The sequence below is a fragment of the Cervus canadensis genome, chromosome 15 (assembly GCF_019320065.1).
Source record: "Cervus canadensis isolate Bull #8, Minnesota chromosome 15, ASM1932006v1, whole genome shotgun sequence".
Lineage (NCBI taxonomy): Eukaryota > Metazoa > Chordata > Mammalia > Artiodactyla > Cervidae > Cervus > Cervus canadensis.
This window is the reverse complement of record NC_057400.1, coordinates 56,499,442-56,516,079: the sequence shown is the minus strand read 5'-3', so window position 1 is coordinate 56,516,079 and position 16,638 is coordinate 56,499,442. Positions and strand designations below refer to the sequence as shown.

At 32.9% G+C, this 16,638-nt stretch overlaps 1 protein-coding gene across 1 annotated transcript in view; it reads right to left on the bottom strand.

Annotated features, from left to right (window-relative positions):
* The window catches only part of AGPS (alkylglycerone phosphate synthase), a 131,343-nt gene that overhangs the window by 26,092 nt on the left and 88,613 nt on the right, over positions 1-16,638 (bottom strand). Inside the window, exons 13-17 of the mRNA XM_043487640.1 lie at positions 13,161-13,237; positions 11,211-11,323; positions 5,277-5,346; positions 4,373-4,434; positions 831-920 (exon numbers count right to left, since the gene is read on the bottom strand). Of these exons, the coding sequence (XP_043343575.1) occupies positions 831-920; positions 4,373-4,434; positions 5,277-5,346; positions 11,211-11,323; positions 13,161-13,237 (412 nt within the window). The remainder of the gene's footprint in view (positions 1-830; positions 921-4,372; positions 4,435-5,276; positions 5,347-11,210; positions 11,324-13,160; positions 13,238-16,638) is intronic.

Here is a 16,638-nt window from a genome sequence, read left to right as displayed (position 1 = left end):
ACGCGGCCTGACAGACTAGACAGGTAGGCCTCTTATTCTGTGAGTTCACAGAGAAAATTAGTATCAAAAGACTGGACACAAAGTGCCCCTTCTCAAGAAAACATCCTTTGGGTCTGCTGCTATTTAAGAGGACAAGATTATTAGTTAACTGTGATCCAATATGGATCATAACTGTCCCATGTGGAAGACATTAGCCATATGGTCACTGTAAATTTAAATTATTTGAATTAATGAAGTTTAAAATTCAGGTCCACAGTCACACTAGCCACATTGCAAGAGCTCAACAGCCACATGTGGCTTGTGGCTACCATACTGGATAGGACAGATACAGAACATTTCCATCATCACAGAAAGACCTATTAGAGAGCAATGAGTTAATCTTCATTTGGGTCTTCTGGCTCCACTCATTCCTACATTCCATACCCAATGATTTAATCAACAATTGACAAAGTGGTTAAAATGCTTTTTCTCTATCAGAGAAAGAGCTATATTGAATGTGTTTGTAATTTACAGTTTCTTGACTACCTATGAAATGTATAGTTGCAATGAATGAAGAAGTCCAGGAGTTCAGACATTTGACTACCATTGTGCTGTCCGACAGGGCGGAAGGCTCACCTGTGGAAGGGAGTTCTACTTCTGCTGGGCTCAGGACCACTATAAAAATCCTAGTTGCATAGTCCTAATAAGTCACTAACATGGCAAGTGAAGTTTAGGAAAGCCTGCTAAGTGGAACAGACTGAAGCTTTTCCTCGGCTCACAAATTACACTTTTCCATTAATTTTAAAAAGTTTTTTCAGAAGAAGTAGTATAAGAACAACAAAAAAACTCACCTGCATGTAGAAAGAGGAGCAAACTGAACACCTTTCTCTTTGCATTCCCTTGTTATTCTTTCTTTTACATTTCTACAGAGATCTACAACCCTAGAAAACAAGAATGGAATACAATATTAAGTTTTCATGTAAGTTTCAAAAATTCTAATAATTGCTGGTTTATCAGCACATTTCAAGTCAAAAATTCTCTTAAAGTTTTATGTTTATTCCTTCAAGAATGAACAAAAGTCATGATCATTCAAACTGAGCCTTCCATTCAAAAATTCAAGGGAGCAAAGTCCTTCCCCTTTTTGTCACAAGAAAGACAGAAGTCATAAGAGCATACTCAGGTCTCCTGAAGATAAGTTTCCTACTCCAAGGAAAATCCAATTTTGAAATAAATTTAACTGTAAGATTTTAAAAACTTTTTAAAAAGTTCTAGAGAAAATGTTAATGAAAATTCAATTTGGGTTATGGGAATATCCCAGTTGGTGCTAGAGGTAAAAATTCTACCCACCAATGCAGGAGACTCGGGTTTGATCCCTGGGTTGGGAAGAACCCCTGGAGGAGGAAATGTCAACCCACTCCAATATTCTTGCCTGGAAAATTCCATGGAAATAGGAGCCTGATGGGCTACAGTCCATGGGGTCACAAAGAGTCTAACATGACTGACCATGTGCATCCACATGCAAGCACAACCCCCTCGCCCCACATACACACAATCTATTCCCATGTCTAAGAAGTCTTCCTTAATTTAAAGAGAATTTCATTAGTAATCACACTATTATACCAAATGTTCAATAGATTATTTTCAAGCACTAGGCTAAAATCCAGCTCAACAAAGACTTACTGAATACAAACTATGTGTAAAGTTATGCCAGACTATTTAATATTAGAAGTCAATGAAAACAGAAAAGCGAGGCTCAGTTCTTAAAGGGGAGGGAAGACTGGCAATATTTAACAATATTAATCTATTTTTTAATGTGAGTTGTAACATATTTTTATAACCATATATTTTGTTTCATCTGGAAAATAAGACTCAAAGTATACATAAGGCATTTTATCCTCCAATAAATATGGTGGCTACATATTGATGATGATTCTGTGTTTTAAACCTTGGTCTTTAGAACAGAAAAGATGACCAAAAGTTACCTATATTTCCAATAAGAATGAAGAATAAATAATTAAAATATAAATATGAAAAAGGTTGTAGTGTTTTATTAGCATGTCAATTTTATAAATATAGTGTGTAAAAATTCTATAAATTCTGACTTTACAAAACAACACTGAAGTTAAATTCTGCTTTATTTTGTGAGAGCTGAAGGCAGATAAGTAAAATCTGCTTAACCTTAATATCTATAGGAGTTAATGTGCATTACAAATTTATAAAGGTAATAAGTTCTTTATTATGACTCTAGAAAATGGAATTTATGTACTACTTGAATGAGATACTTTCTAGAAATTATTTGTATGGAAGGAGTTCTGAAAGTATCTTCTCACAAAGCTCATGCAGAGGTCAATACAGTCCATCTGGACCAATCACTACTTATGAGGCAAACATAACTGTGTATACTTTTAAATTCTTACCTGACCTTATTAGCTAATTTAACACTACTGACCATTTCTTCCTTGAAAAAAACTTCCCTTGGCTCCTCTCACAGCACTGGTTTTCCTCCAGATCTTCTAGACTGTATTCCTCAATTTCTTTTGTTAACTCTTATTTGGATGACTTAAATGAATCCTTTGTTTGTACCCCTTAAATGTTGGGGTTCCCTGGAGTTCTTTCTCAGGCCTTCTTTTTTCCTTCATTCATTTATCTGAAAATGTATCTGCTCCTTTGGTTTTAATCACAAATCTCAAACTGGTATCTCTAAAGTCTTCTAATCTCCAACTTGGATCTCTTAAGCAGCTATTTTTATAGGCTACATTCTAACACTATACCAGAGTTCATTCACCGGACTTTATACAGAATATACACTGAGCACCTAACAGGTGCAGTCACTGTGCTAAGGCCACAGAGGAACACATAAAAACTAGTAAGACCAATAATCCCTTAAGAGATTTATGCACAAAAAGGCCAAGCAATCTAATAACGTGTGAGGGTTGAAGACTCCAATCCCATGGTTTGATGCTAAATATGGTCTCTACCTAGCTAAAGGTTTAAGAGAAAGAAAGTTACTAAATGGTAACAAGTAAATTTTATGTCAGGAATACAGCTGCTTTCTCTTAGTTTTATTTATTAATACTTTAACTGAAGACATTGTTTTAAATGAAAACTAATCAAGTATGTAGCCCTGTATAAAAGAGATATAGTCAGTGAGTTGAAAAAATATGTCAGAATATACAAGGAAAGGATAAAGAAAAATGAAGAAAGTGCATGATCAGTTTCCACAGTTGGAAGAGTTTAAAGACAAAAGGGAAATCATCAGTTAGCAGGAATTGATGACAAAGAAACTCATAATACTGAAGAAGTAATACTACACTAACCCATTTTCCCCAGTAAGGAAAAGTATTAAAGACTAAAGTGGTCTCTGAGACAACTATGAACAGCTCCCAAACTATATCTGCTGTTCAAAAGTGTCAGATATGGATGAGGTGATGATTCTTTTTATTTATAAGATTTACTCCCCCTATCGAAATTTAGCATCCAAAACTGAATGCTATGAATAACAGACTGATACTCTAAATTTGACTACTATCTTTCAGTGCATGGAGTATTAGCACCAATACACTGAAGTCAAAACTCATAGTAGATGAAGACAATGTAGGAAAGTAAAAAGTTTTCTGGGGGAGGAGAAAAAATGAGGTTAAGGTCGAACAAAGATGTTAAGGTAGGTAACACTTAACAGGTGTGTTCAGTGGGATTTGTTGTATCTTATATGCTTTATTACAGATTTAAAATAATAAATTTTATAAAGAAAAAGTAAAATATACTTAGAATAAAAATGAACTAACAATTTCAAGAATTTCCTATTACTGAATGAGTTAACTCACAGGTCCATTTTTAATAAGACCATTTCACATTTCCCAATCAGCTTTTATTATATTTCCCTAACCAATATTTGTATGTATACATGTATATAATTTTAAAACAGAAATTATACATAGCTTCCTAAAACTGGATTTCTTTCAGAAATCACTTAAATTCAAGCTAAGATCTTGCTTAATAGTACACATACAAATATCAAAAGCTAAATGATATATTATAATAGGAGGTTATATTTTGGGGAGACTTTCTAGAGAACATTTAAGCATATTAACCATTTAAGAATTTAAATCAAAGCTAAGTCAAACCACATCATGACATTTAGTGTTCAATAAAATTCTTTAAAATGTAAATTTTAGTAATACCATCCTTCTATGGGGCAGGACAAATCTAAAATTTTTTAAATGGCTTGCAAATATGATTCTGATGAAGACACTAATTTAAATAAAAGTGACTACCTTCTTTTAATGCTTCTTTACAAAATTTTAGAAATTTACATATTCACACACAAAGATAAATTACTCCAGCAATTTGTATAGCATATCTTAATAATATCAGGCATTTTGTTTCATTTTACCTGTCCCAAGGAGCAGAAGTCTCAAACGATTCTCCTAATACATAGTATTCCAAACCCAAATCCTGTTAAGACATATACACAAAAATCAAGGAATTATAAAAGATGCAGAAGTCCATGATATTAGTAGTATTTCTTGTTCATTGTTAGTACTTCATGTTTCTAATTTAACCTTCTGGACTCTTTACAATCTACCTCAAAAGAGTATGGGTAAGTGGTCCCAAGTCCGAGATACAACGTCCAGGAGGACAGAAACTCTGTCTTGTTTTCCTCTGTGCCCTTGGCACCAGGTGGAGTGCCTGAAACACGGTAGGAATGCAAACGTTTGTCTAGTGAATGCAGCTCTATCCAGGAACTGCCTATGTACACGCAGAGAACACTAGCAGGATAGATTTTAGTGGCCTAAATAAATAGCGAATTGACCAATACCAAAAAGTGATCATTAGGATCAAAGGAGCAGGGAGATAGGGAAGTCATGGGCAGAGGGGACTAGAGAAAGGAAAAGATATCTTCTTCAAATCAACTTTTCTTTAAAAATAAACTCAAGAATAGAGTGTTTCTCTTTGTAGTGACTAAATAGATAAAACACCTGGACCCATCTTGGCTAGGAAAATATGTTTTATAGCATATAAAATATATTGCTTATATAATAAGTAACTTATAATACTAAATTTTTTACCCAGAGTACAATTCTGTTCTAATATCAAAACTGGAAAGAGTCATAAGCCACCACAGAAGTGCAAAGGTATGAAAGAAAACTTCATAAAGTAGAAAAATCATAGACTCATGTCCATGTTAAATTACAACAGGTTAAAATTTAAGAAAATAAAGAAAATTTTATTCACTTAAAATAAGAAAATGTATTGTTTGCAAGATAAATTGACAAGGGAAATATGAGATAACTTACTCGAAGGTATGCAATGACATAGGTCAACAAATAACCTCTCTGTCCATTATCTTCTCCAGCTGCCAATCCCCTGTAGTTAAAAAACAAACTGTCAATATATCTCAGATGAACTATTAAAAATAAATAATACTAACCAAACTGATCAATACCTCAAGATAACTGCTTATAAGATTAACAAAGATTACATTACATCTCATTTTAATTTCAATCTCATTTATCATAAAGTTATAAAGTGTGCTATCAAGAAAATAGGCTTGGACAACAAAGGTATTTTTAATATTCAGTTTAGTAATTAATTTCAAACTTTTATAGCCACCAAACTAGTAAACCTGAGTGATATAAACTCAGCCAATTCTATTCAGACTGTAAAAAGAACAGAGACTTAGCCATGAGAAATAAGCTTAAATAATCTTCACAAGGACAAGATACTTAAAATATTATTTTACTAATATTCTAATCTGTATATTCATGTATTATAGTCTTATTCATATATAAAGATTTGTAATGAATGACTACTATCTTCGAACACCAAGAAGTTTCTTGAATACTTGACATAAAGCATCTGGAATATTAGACATGGTATTTACTTTATGGGACTTATCATTTAAAAGACAGACAAAACATACTTATACAGATATATTAAAATTTAAGAAGCATCATACAGATCCATTTCAACTGGAAAGTAATTTTATACATAGAAGATGTATTTGGTGATCTAGTTAGAATTAATCCCATATAATGTATATTTCAGTCCAAGTATTCTATTTTGTTAAAGTCATTCTAATTTTAAAAGACTAGGAATGACTGATTTCCACTACCTTCAATAGAGAGTCTTTGATTTTGCTTTTTTCCACCACCAGGCAGAAGTTAAAATTTAAGTAGTTTTAGTCAACTAAATAAAACTTACCCCAAACTCTCAAAGCACCCACTAAAAATCCCTCAATAAAAATAAACGGAAAAATATCTTTTCTTGTGGCTTTCTTGGGCCATGATTGAGGGTTAACTTTTATGTCTCTCTTCTCAATACACTAGGAGATTCCCTGATAGCTCAGACGATCAAGAATCCACCTGCAATGCAGGAGACCTGGATTCGATCCCTGGGTTGGGAAGACACCCTGGAGAAGGAATGGCTTTGCCTTGAGAATTCCATGGACAGAGGAGCCTGGAGAGCTATAGTCCATGGGGTCATAAAGAGTCCGACATGACTGAGCGATCAAGCACATATGCCTCCAGGACATCTTCCCGACCTAGGGATCAAACCCACATCTCCTGAGGAAATACTGCAAGGCAACTTTAAGCTAGGATATATTGCCTAGATCAGATACGCCAGTATTATAACTGGATACACATAAATTAGTATCATCCAGAAGGAGTAGTAAAGACTTAATAGGAACACCTCTAGTCTAGAACTACATGGGAACAGGGTATAATGAAATGAAGGGGAGGTGTTTATTAGTAGAATGTTGATGAGCAAGGAAAACAACTTACATCAAGCAGCTGAGATTGAAAAGTAAGGAGAAACAGAAGACTGTTCTGGGTTAGATGTGTATGGATATGAGGTTGGGGTAGGGTGTCAAATAAAGTTCCAAAACAAAAAGGAAATTAGTCAGAAAATTGCTGGGCAAGTGCTTGGAAAAAAACAGATGAACCCAAAGAAGGAAATGGCAACCCACTCCAGTATTCTTGGCTGGAAAACCCCACGGAAAGAGGAGCCGGGCAGGCTACAGTCCATGGAGTTACAAAGAGCTGGACATGATTGAGCAACTAACACTTGAACAGTGTAGCATATGTAACCAGGATCAAAAGAAATACAGAAGTAGATACCAATACATCTGTAAACTTACTACATGATAGTTTCGACAACAAAAATCATTGGCAAAGAGAAAGATTAAGTGCTCCTTGGAAATTCACTCATTGAAATGATAATGATGGTAGCCTTTAAAGAGCAGATTTTTAAGTGATTACTACTTTTTCTCTGCAATTTTCTCTGTTCATTTTTTAAACAATAAGCATATTTAAAATATCATGAAGTTATCAAAATTGTGGGGAAAATAACAGGATAAACAATATTCAAAATGTATATATATTTAATAAAATCATGACAAATTAAATTAAAAAAATAAAATAAAAACAGACGAACCCATACCTCAGGTAGATATGAATTGGAGTCAGACACTGACTCCAGGAGAGGAAAAACCCTATTGACAGAAGAAACAGACACAGTTCACGTAGAGGAGAGTGAAGACTAGGAAAGGGTGTAAGAGACCGTTGCTGGGAATCTTTGAGAAGCTGCATTCTGAGTATGTACTTGGTGAGAAGTAAGAGGTGTAAATAGTTAGCAGACCTGTCTATCATTTTAATATCCGGCCTACTGATGTACAATATAGCATCTATATATATTAGGATGAGAAAGAGTTCAACTTTGCAGTCCCAGGTCAAAGCTATTTTTCTTTAGATTCTCTTCTAAATCTGATAAAGGGAAAAAAGAATCTGCTTCACTTGGAATCTAGTACAACAAACTACAGAAATAGGCATTTTTTTTTGTTAATCTAAAGCAGGAAAAAACTAGATATCCATTCTAAACCCATAAACCCCTGCAAAGAAAAGCTGTTCTGGCTTTGCTTTTCTGAATCACAGGTTTCCCTGCAAATTTAGCTTTTTGGAAGCTCTATTTTTTTTTAAAGGCTTTCAGAATTACTTTAAGGTACTTAAAGTATCTTACCAGCCAGAATTACTTTAAGATACAATATGTAAATCATAGTAGGGCTTAGATTAAATGCCTATAACTTGCAACTTTTGCAGCCATTTCAAGAAACTATACTTAATTTCAACTGCCTTATGTTATCCGTCCCCTATTTCTTACCCTTCTATCACAAATTTTAAATATCAATTAACACGATCTTAAACAAATTTAAAGCTGTTTCATGAAGAAGGACTAGGAAGACTATTGAAAGAGGAGTGAGACAATTTTTTAATATAAAAGAGCCATCTGGTGAACCTAATCACTCACGTTAAATTACGTCAAACAACTTAAGCACTTTAAAAGTAACAATTTAAGTATAACCCCTTAAAAACAGTAATATATTACCTTAAGTTCTATGCTAAATATCAACACATCTGTCACGGTTGGTGACAGGCAATGTTTATTCTGCTTAGTTCTTAGAGAATTTAAAATATGTCACCAGCAAACATAGATAAACAACCAGAGTATGATTATTCAACATTTGCTATTATATTCTGTTGGATCATATGTGTTCAAAGGTATTTAACAGTGTTTGGGTGGGAGTGGAAAGCAAAAAGGTAAACTGCTAAGATAATACACAAGAAAAGTTCTCAACTGTGGTGGAGACAGAAGATAAGACAAAAGAACAGAAAACAAAGTATAGATTAACAAAGCCCTAATTCAAAATAAAATACATAAGCTAAACTAACTTATTAAAACTTCATTAGAAAGAAACTTAGTGATGCTTTCCTTCAACTAATCATGTAGGAGAAATGATTGAGGAATAAGAGTTGCCAGGGTAGCATCTTAAATAAAAATATCCTTGAATCTTCAGTGGCTGAAACAAAGAACTAGTGCCTAGAGAAAACTAGGGAAAAACCAGGACTTCTACTAGAAAACCACATGAAGATATAAATATCAAAAAATCAAAAGAGCCCTAAGTCATCTGCCTAGAGATAGCATGGAGTCGTTCAACACAGACTTCTTCATCTAAATGAAGGGCACCAGATGAAAGTATACTACAAAACTAATTACAAAACATAATTAAGAAGTCACAAATAATAGCAAAGAAAAAACTACACTCCAAGCAGGGTCTAAGTTTTTAATGCTTTACCATTGCTTTAAATAGATATCTCATTTTCTATAATCTATTTTTAATGGATGAATCTGATACAAATTTTTTTTAGTATAAACAAATTGCTGGAATTAAATCAGTAGTCCTGGGTCTCACTATCAGTATCTAAAGAAAGCTGAATCATCTTAAGATTCACTCTTACTTTTAAGTTGTAAGTTGGCTGATGTTATATGAGAAAAACAAAACTGGCATTACATGAAAAGCCAGTTCACCACAGCTGGTAGTTCAAATTAAATAAAACTGACAAAACGGTTTAGATAAATACCTAAAGATTAAAACACACTGTTTTAAAAACAGGGCAACATAGTAATCAGGCATAAATAAAGTAGAATAAAAGATGTCAGGGGAAAATAAAGTATTCTGGTTTCACTAATCCTTTCAGCAAATATTTAATCAAGCATATAGTATATATACCAGGCATCAATGGTGATGCCCCAAGAGACAGGTCATGCCCTATAAAAATTATGTGTGCATTAGGACGAAAAGGTCTTTTGTCACCATCCTATACCCAGTCTAACAGGAAATGTGCCACATAACTAGTAATGATTTGCTGGCTACTCTGAACTGAGATTATAATTATAGATTCTACAAAGTGCAATTTGTGTGTGTCCGCACAGAGGTGGGGGTGGGAAATAGCAAGGTGAATGTAAGCAAATTTAACCTTACAAACAATGATTAAAACATTAAAGCATCCATTTCCCTAAAAATGACTCTGGAAATTTTTTGAAATCCCAAATAAATATTTAAATATATAAAGAAATAAATTTTTAAAGTTTCAATGTCTAATATTTAAGACTAAGTAGATATATAATATTTAATTTATAAATAAAAGGTTTTCATTTGAATCTCCTTAATTGTTTCTCGCTAATATCATGGGTTTAAAGAAAAAAGTTTTCAAATCAAATTGCATATGTACTCCACATAACTTGGAAACTAAAAAAATATGTACACGTACATTTCAAAAAAATTTCAGAGTTAACCTGATGTCCAAGCCAACCAATCATTAAATGAATCTTTATAGTACTCTTAATTAATTTGGTTAAAACATCAATAGTTCCCAAAAAGTACTAAGGAGAAGAAAAAGTGAAAGATTAATGAATTTCAGCTTTTACTAAAAAAAGTATAATTCCACTAGCCAATTTTAGAAGAGGACAAAAATAAAACTGGAAGATTATTTTGTAATAATCAAGCACAACTCAAAGGTAAACTAAAAATTAAGCCCGAGATCTTTTTCTCTCTAAGAATACTACACTTTAATATTAAGTTCAGAAAACCCTAAAGACAAAGGACTGAATATTATACATGAGGAAAGCACATAAAAGCGGAGCATTCTAAGACACATGGCTCCAAATTAAGTGTTCATTTGTTCTCATAAAGAACAGCAAAAAAAAAGGCGGGGGGGGGGGGGAGTAAATATTTACACAGAACCCAGATTAAAGATAATGTATATGATATATTTTAACCTCTGAAATTAGGAAGAAAAAAAAAGACTGGTATCCAGAAAACTGTCAGTTTATTATGTACTTAAAAATGAAAGGAAGAAAATGTAGTCCTGATAAATGGCATTTTCACTATAGTTCTCATCCATCAATCTTATAATCCATCAAACAGACAGACAGAAACCACCCAATCATTATTCAGTTGGTTATAAATGTGAGATGTTTTCTGTTTCTTTATATTAGCACAAAACAGTAAGTGACAGGGGGTGGAGTATAGATAATTTATCAAACAGTTTTGATTAAACACAATTTCCTTTTAAAAACATACCATGTTTTATACATATACTATTACCACTAAATAGCAACATGACTGAGCTTTTTTCTACTTCACTTAGCACAACAAACAATTATAAAATTATTATTAATGAGAAAATACAATAAAAGATTCACTATGTCATGTATATGATTAGAATAGTAAGAGCAAGATACCAATTGAGCTTCCTACAAACCAACACATTTTAAGTTGACTGTCATTTTTGAACACAAATTTAATATTTAAAAGAGTACATTAACAATTGCTTGGAGATACCAGAATTTCAGTTTAACTTTCTCTTGACATTATGAACTTAAAGCCATACCCAAATTTTGCAGCAATGTCATACACTTGTTTTTCATGTTGAAGAACCTTCTCACGATCCCCCTCAAACAGTAATGTAGCGACACTTAGCTGATTTGGATCAAATCCTTTAAACTACAAAAGAATATTATTATTACTGATAAGTTTCAGCCTACAAAACAATAAATCAAAATACATTTTGCTCTTTTTTTCTTCTGATCTCAGCTCAAACATACCAGCTCTTCAAAATTTGAGCTCTGGAATTTTATACATCAATCAAAAAGAAAGCTTAATGTACCTATTTAGGTTATCACAATAGAACAGTACTATGGAAAACCGCTTCATTTCAAAGTATGCCAAGGTGTCAATTACAACGATATATTGGTAAGGAAATATAAGAAATAACTTGCAAGAATTATAACTGTACCAAAGAATCAAATAAAACTACCAAAATGACAGAACATAATAAAGTAGCATTTGTTGAGGATGTTTGGTGGTAGGGAAGTAAAAAACCAACGGCATCCTTAAATACCAGCAACTTCTTTCTAAGTAATATTTTCAAAGAAGATCTTACATCTTCAATTAAAAATACAAAATATCTAAGAATAATCTTAACAGTAAATACATAACTTTGTTAGGAAAACATGTCTAAAAAGGTGAGAGAAACATACATTCCGAAGCACATAAACTAAGTATTATAAATCAGTCAGTTCTTGCTCAAATTAATATACAAACTGCTGCTGCTGCAATTTTAATAAAAATATAAATAAGCTTTCTAAAATAATGAAGAGTTTCTAAAATTTTTCTAGTATTATGAACAGGTAGATAATGGTGATAACAAGGAAAATTCTGAAAAGTAAGAGGGAAAATTAGATCTACAAAATTAAATTCACTTAATTTTTCAAGAACAAAAACTCATTAAAAATAATCTAATACATTAGAATGTCATTTTCTTAGATAAGTATGTAATAAAATGTCTTAGACATGGCAAATCAACATAAGAACAGCAGGGATAGGTTAGTTAATGGTGTTATCACAACTAGTTAACAATCAGGTGAGCAGGAGATGAAGGTTAATTTAGTTATCTCATACCATAAACCTGAAATAAATTTAAACAGTAATAAAGATATTATTTCTTAAAATTCCTAATATAAAAATGTGAGAGAGAGAAGGAAATGGCCTTTATCATAGTTCTGGAGGAAGGCAGGTTTTTTTCTCAGCTTAAGAGTCATTAAACAATCACAGGAAAGATAAAAATTAGAAAATTTTGCACCAAAAAATAAAACGAAACCTTATTGAAAAGAAGTCATCTGACTGGAAAAACTACTTATAACATTTATGAAAAAGGCATCTAATAATTTCATTATTCAAAAGGCACAGAGCAAAGCGTTAAGCCATCCCCACCCCTAAACAAATAAAAACTCCACAAATCTGCTACCTCCGGCAAAATAACCATATTCAACTAATTCACACAAAAAAATTATGTCTAGGAAATACAGGGAAATGGTCAGTTTCAAGAAATGCTGTTTCAAGAAACAGCAACTAAAGTACTATCTTCCCCTTGGATTTACTAAATTTAAAACAAAAGAAAAAATTCCACATGTAACAGCAAGGATGCAACCAAAAAATGGCACATGGGCATTTCCACTGTCAAAAGTTTTAAAAAAACTGCTACTTTTATTTCACTTCTAGATATCTACCATTAAGGAAAAAATTCAAACTATAAAAAATACTGTATGCATAAAATATTCAATGCAATGTTATTTTCAGGAACTTCAAATCTGAGAAAGATTTTATATTTCCTGAAATTGAATGTGTAATTGAGTTGCTTGATTCAATATTTATTACAACATAAAAAATAACAATTATGAAATGCACACAGCAACATGGAGAAGCATAAAAGGTGTACGTAAGGAAGAGAATGCAAGAAACAAAATTAATCAATATCCTAAGCATTAAAAAAAACCCTTACCTTTGTAATATAAAACTTTTTTAATCCATCCAAAAATGATGTAAAAATAGAGGAAACCTGAGGTTTAAGCGCATAACCTAATAAGAAAAAAGTTCATATTTTAAATTAATAGTAAATTAATTTACCTATGTTTTTCATAACTACAAGAGGCTACTTTAACTTAGTATCCTAAAAGAAAGTGAACATTTTCATGACTTTAGGTTTTAAAATTTCACATGATATATATATAACATTGGTATTAAGATCTACATCTTTTATCTTTGTCATTTCTTTCAAAAGTCACAAAGAACTTTTTGTTTACCAAACTCCTTCCTGGGTTTTTTAAAACTCAAATACTACATGTACTTAATACTACACATAGTTTATCTTTCAATGGTATAGTTTATACATAGTAAAATCACTTCATTAATTTTTATTTCATTAGGAACACCCAATAGTGGCTAGTACTACTTTTGGTTTTTTTAATTATGCAGAAACCATTCAGAACTATAACCAAATATGGAGACAATGCCAAGTTTAAGGTTGTTTCCTAATTAATTCTTAATTCATCCAGAATTCTTGCATATAACTAGTAATTGCTTCCTTAATTACACCCAGAGAGCTAAAATTCCCCCCAAAACATAAATGGTGTCTCAGAGTCTGTTAAATTAACATCGTTTGCCTCCGCATTGAGCTTAATGGAGTGAAAGTCTTTTACTGTTTTCTCATTGTTTTCAAAGTAGCAACTTCTTAACTCTGTGACAGTTACATTTAAGAGTCATGCATCTGGCCTTGGTACTACTATGAGCTCAATTCAGAAAAATTTGGCATACCATTCACATAAAATTTTTATAAAGAATTTTAAAGCCTCTAGTAAATCTAAAATTATTTCCAATTAAAAAGCTTACTTTTAAAAAAAGGCTTTAAGATTTTGGGATTTTGTTTATTTTTAAAGTGTGGATACCTTCTTTTAAAATAAGTGTAAACAACAAACTACCTTCTTTGAAGGAAAAAAGAGGGAGAGGTGGAGAAATATTTCTGGAGGAAAAACTATCACTTGCTATCTTTGTTTTCCCATTCATCTATTTTTTTAAAAGTGAGAATCTGAACTTGTAATACTTCTTACATTTTTATACATTATAATAAGAATTTATATTACATAAAAGACCAAGTAACATAAGTCTTAACCAGAAGCTAAGAATTATATATTAATGCTGTAACTGAACAAAGCAAAAAACAAAAAATGAAGGGCAGATTAGATACAGATCAACCTAGCAATCTTTTTGAGATACTGGATCACAAGAGGTTTGTTTGGGGATTTTGTTTTCTTTTATTGTAACCTACCAGAGATATTCTCTAGTATAACCAGCACTTTTAAAAGATACCATTTCTAGCATGTATAAAGTTAAAGATATCAACAAAATGTGTCCCAAGTGAAATTTATCCTACTTTAACAGCAACTGGAAATAAATATGTAAACATAAATGAGTGAGCATGTGTATCTCCTCCTCACAAAAGACTTCTGGTCCACATACCTTTACATAATGTATGAAGATTCCAAACATTACTACTCTGATATAGAATAATCCTTACGGGTATATGCTCATCTTATCACACTGCAACTTAAATGTGTAACTTCTATTCGTTAACACTACTGTGAATTAGTCCCATATATCTCTAACAATGAATTGACATGATAGCTTTGAAGCATAATTATTATAAAAGTGATACTAACTTTTAAGTGGGTCAAGTATTACTATTAATTAAGAGGATATTATCTTTTACTTAAATTAATTTTGCCTATCAAATTAATTATATCCTAAATATATTCCAGCTATTTTATTTTATAGTAAACAAATGAACTAGTTGCTAAATTTACTAGCTGGACAGATTTGATTAATGAATTTTGTTATTGTTACAGTGTTAATTAAATAGTTTTAAAGGATTCAATAAATCCCTGTTTCAAAGAAGTGCTCTGAAACATTAGAAAAAGTCACGGGCTTTGGAGTCAGACAGATTTGGGTTCAACCCCAGGCTCTACCACATGTAACTTGTGGACTATACTCAAAATATTTAGCTTTTGAATTGTTTATAAATTGAAAATACAGCTTTGAGGGATGGTTGTGTGCTACGGATAATGTGCTTAGTTAAAGTGAAAGTGTTAAGTCACTCAGTCATGTGTGACTCTTTATGACCCCATGGACTGTAGCCCTCTGTCCATGGAATTTTCCAGGCAAGAATACTGGAGTAGGTTGCCATTCCCTTCTCTAGGGATCTTCCTGACTCAAGATTGACCCAGGGATCAAACCAGGGGTCGCCTGCATTGCGGGCAGATTCTTTACCCTCTGGGCCACCACAGAAGCCCTCGATAACGGCTTGCGTGTGTGCGTGCTAAGTCACTTCAACCATGTCCGACTCTGTGTGACCCTGTAGACTGCAGCCTGCCAGGCTCCTCTGTCCATGGGATTCTCCAGGCAAGAATATTGGAGTGGGTTGCCATTTCCTCCTCCAGGGGATCTTCCCAACCCAGGGATCGAACCTGCATCTTTACATCTCCTACAATGGCTGGCAGGTCCTTTACCAGCGAGTCACCAGGGAAGCCCCAACAATGTGCTTAGCACTACACTATATGCTAGTTAAGATTTGTTTACCTTCTTTAGCTAATTTGATGATTAAGTCAATCAACATGTAAGTGCCTGTTATGTGATAGATACAGGACACATATAAATGAACAAGAAACAGCTCCTAAATGTGACAAAGGTTAGTTCACAGGGAAAATTTGTAGATCATTTCAGTGTACTCGATGATATGTATCATTTCAATATACTGGAAACATATTATTTCAATATATTAAGAGTCGTGTCAGGAGAAGGGGTGATAATAAAAATGTTAACAATTAATAGTAAGGTTTGTGTTCTGTTAACAACCAATATGGTACAAATATTGACCAGTCAGCCATATGGATGGTATAAGGTCTTGGACACCCCTTGCTGTGCTAAGAGTTTTTCTTTAATTGATTGATCATGAATCCATGGCAAGATATATAGGTGGGAAGGCTTCAGTGAATACTGAGAAATCAGCAAGCTTACAGACAACAAAGACACAGGATCAAATCTGTATTGGTGGCCAAGTAAAGGGCGGCGGGAGAGGAGACACACTGTGGACTAGAGAGGGTAGAGCCAATCTGAGAGCAGGCTCCCAGGTACAGTTAGAGAACGTGCAACAGGGATGGCAGATGGCCAGAAGGGTCTTTTCTTTGAAACTGCTTAAAAATTGTTATAGGTCCCAGTTATAAATAAAATCTGGCCACATAATTAATTTTACTAAGGTCAATGTCCAAGACAGTTTACTACAATGCTAGCATATAAATGGATAATATAGTTTTATCAATCAGACAGATACATGGTTCTCTTAATACCTAGGATTCCAAATGCAAGCCAGACACACAAGTGGCTTAGTTTTCATTTAATTATTATATTAAATTTCATCATTTATAGGA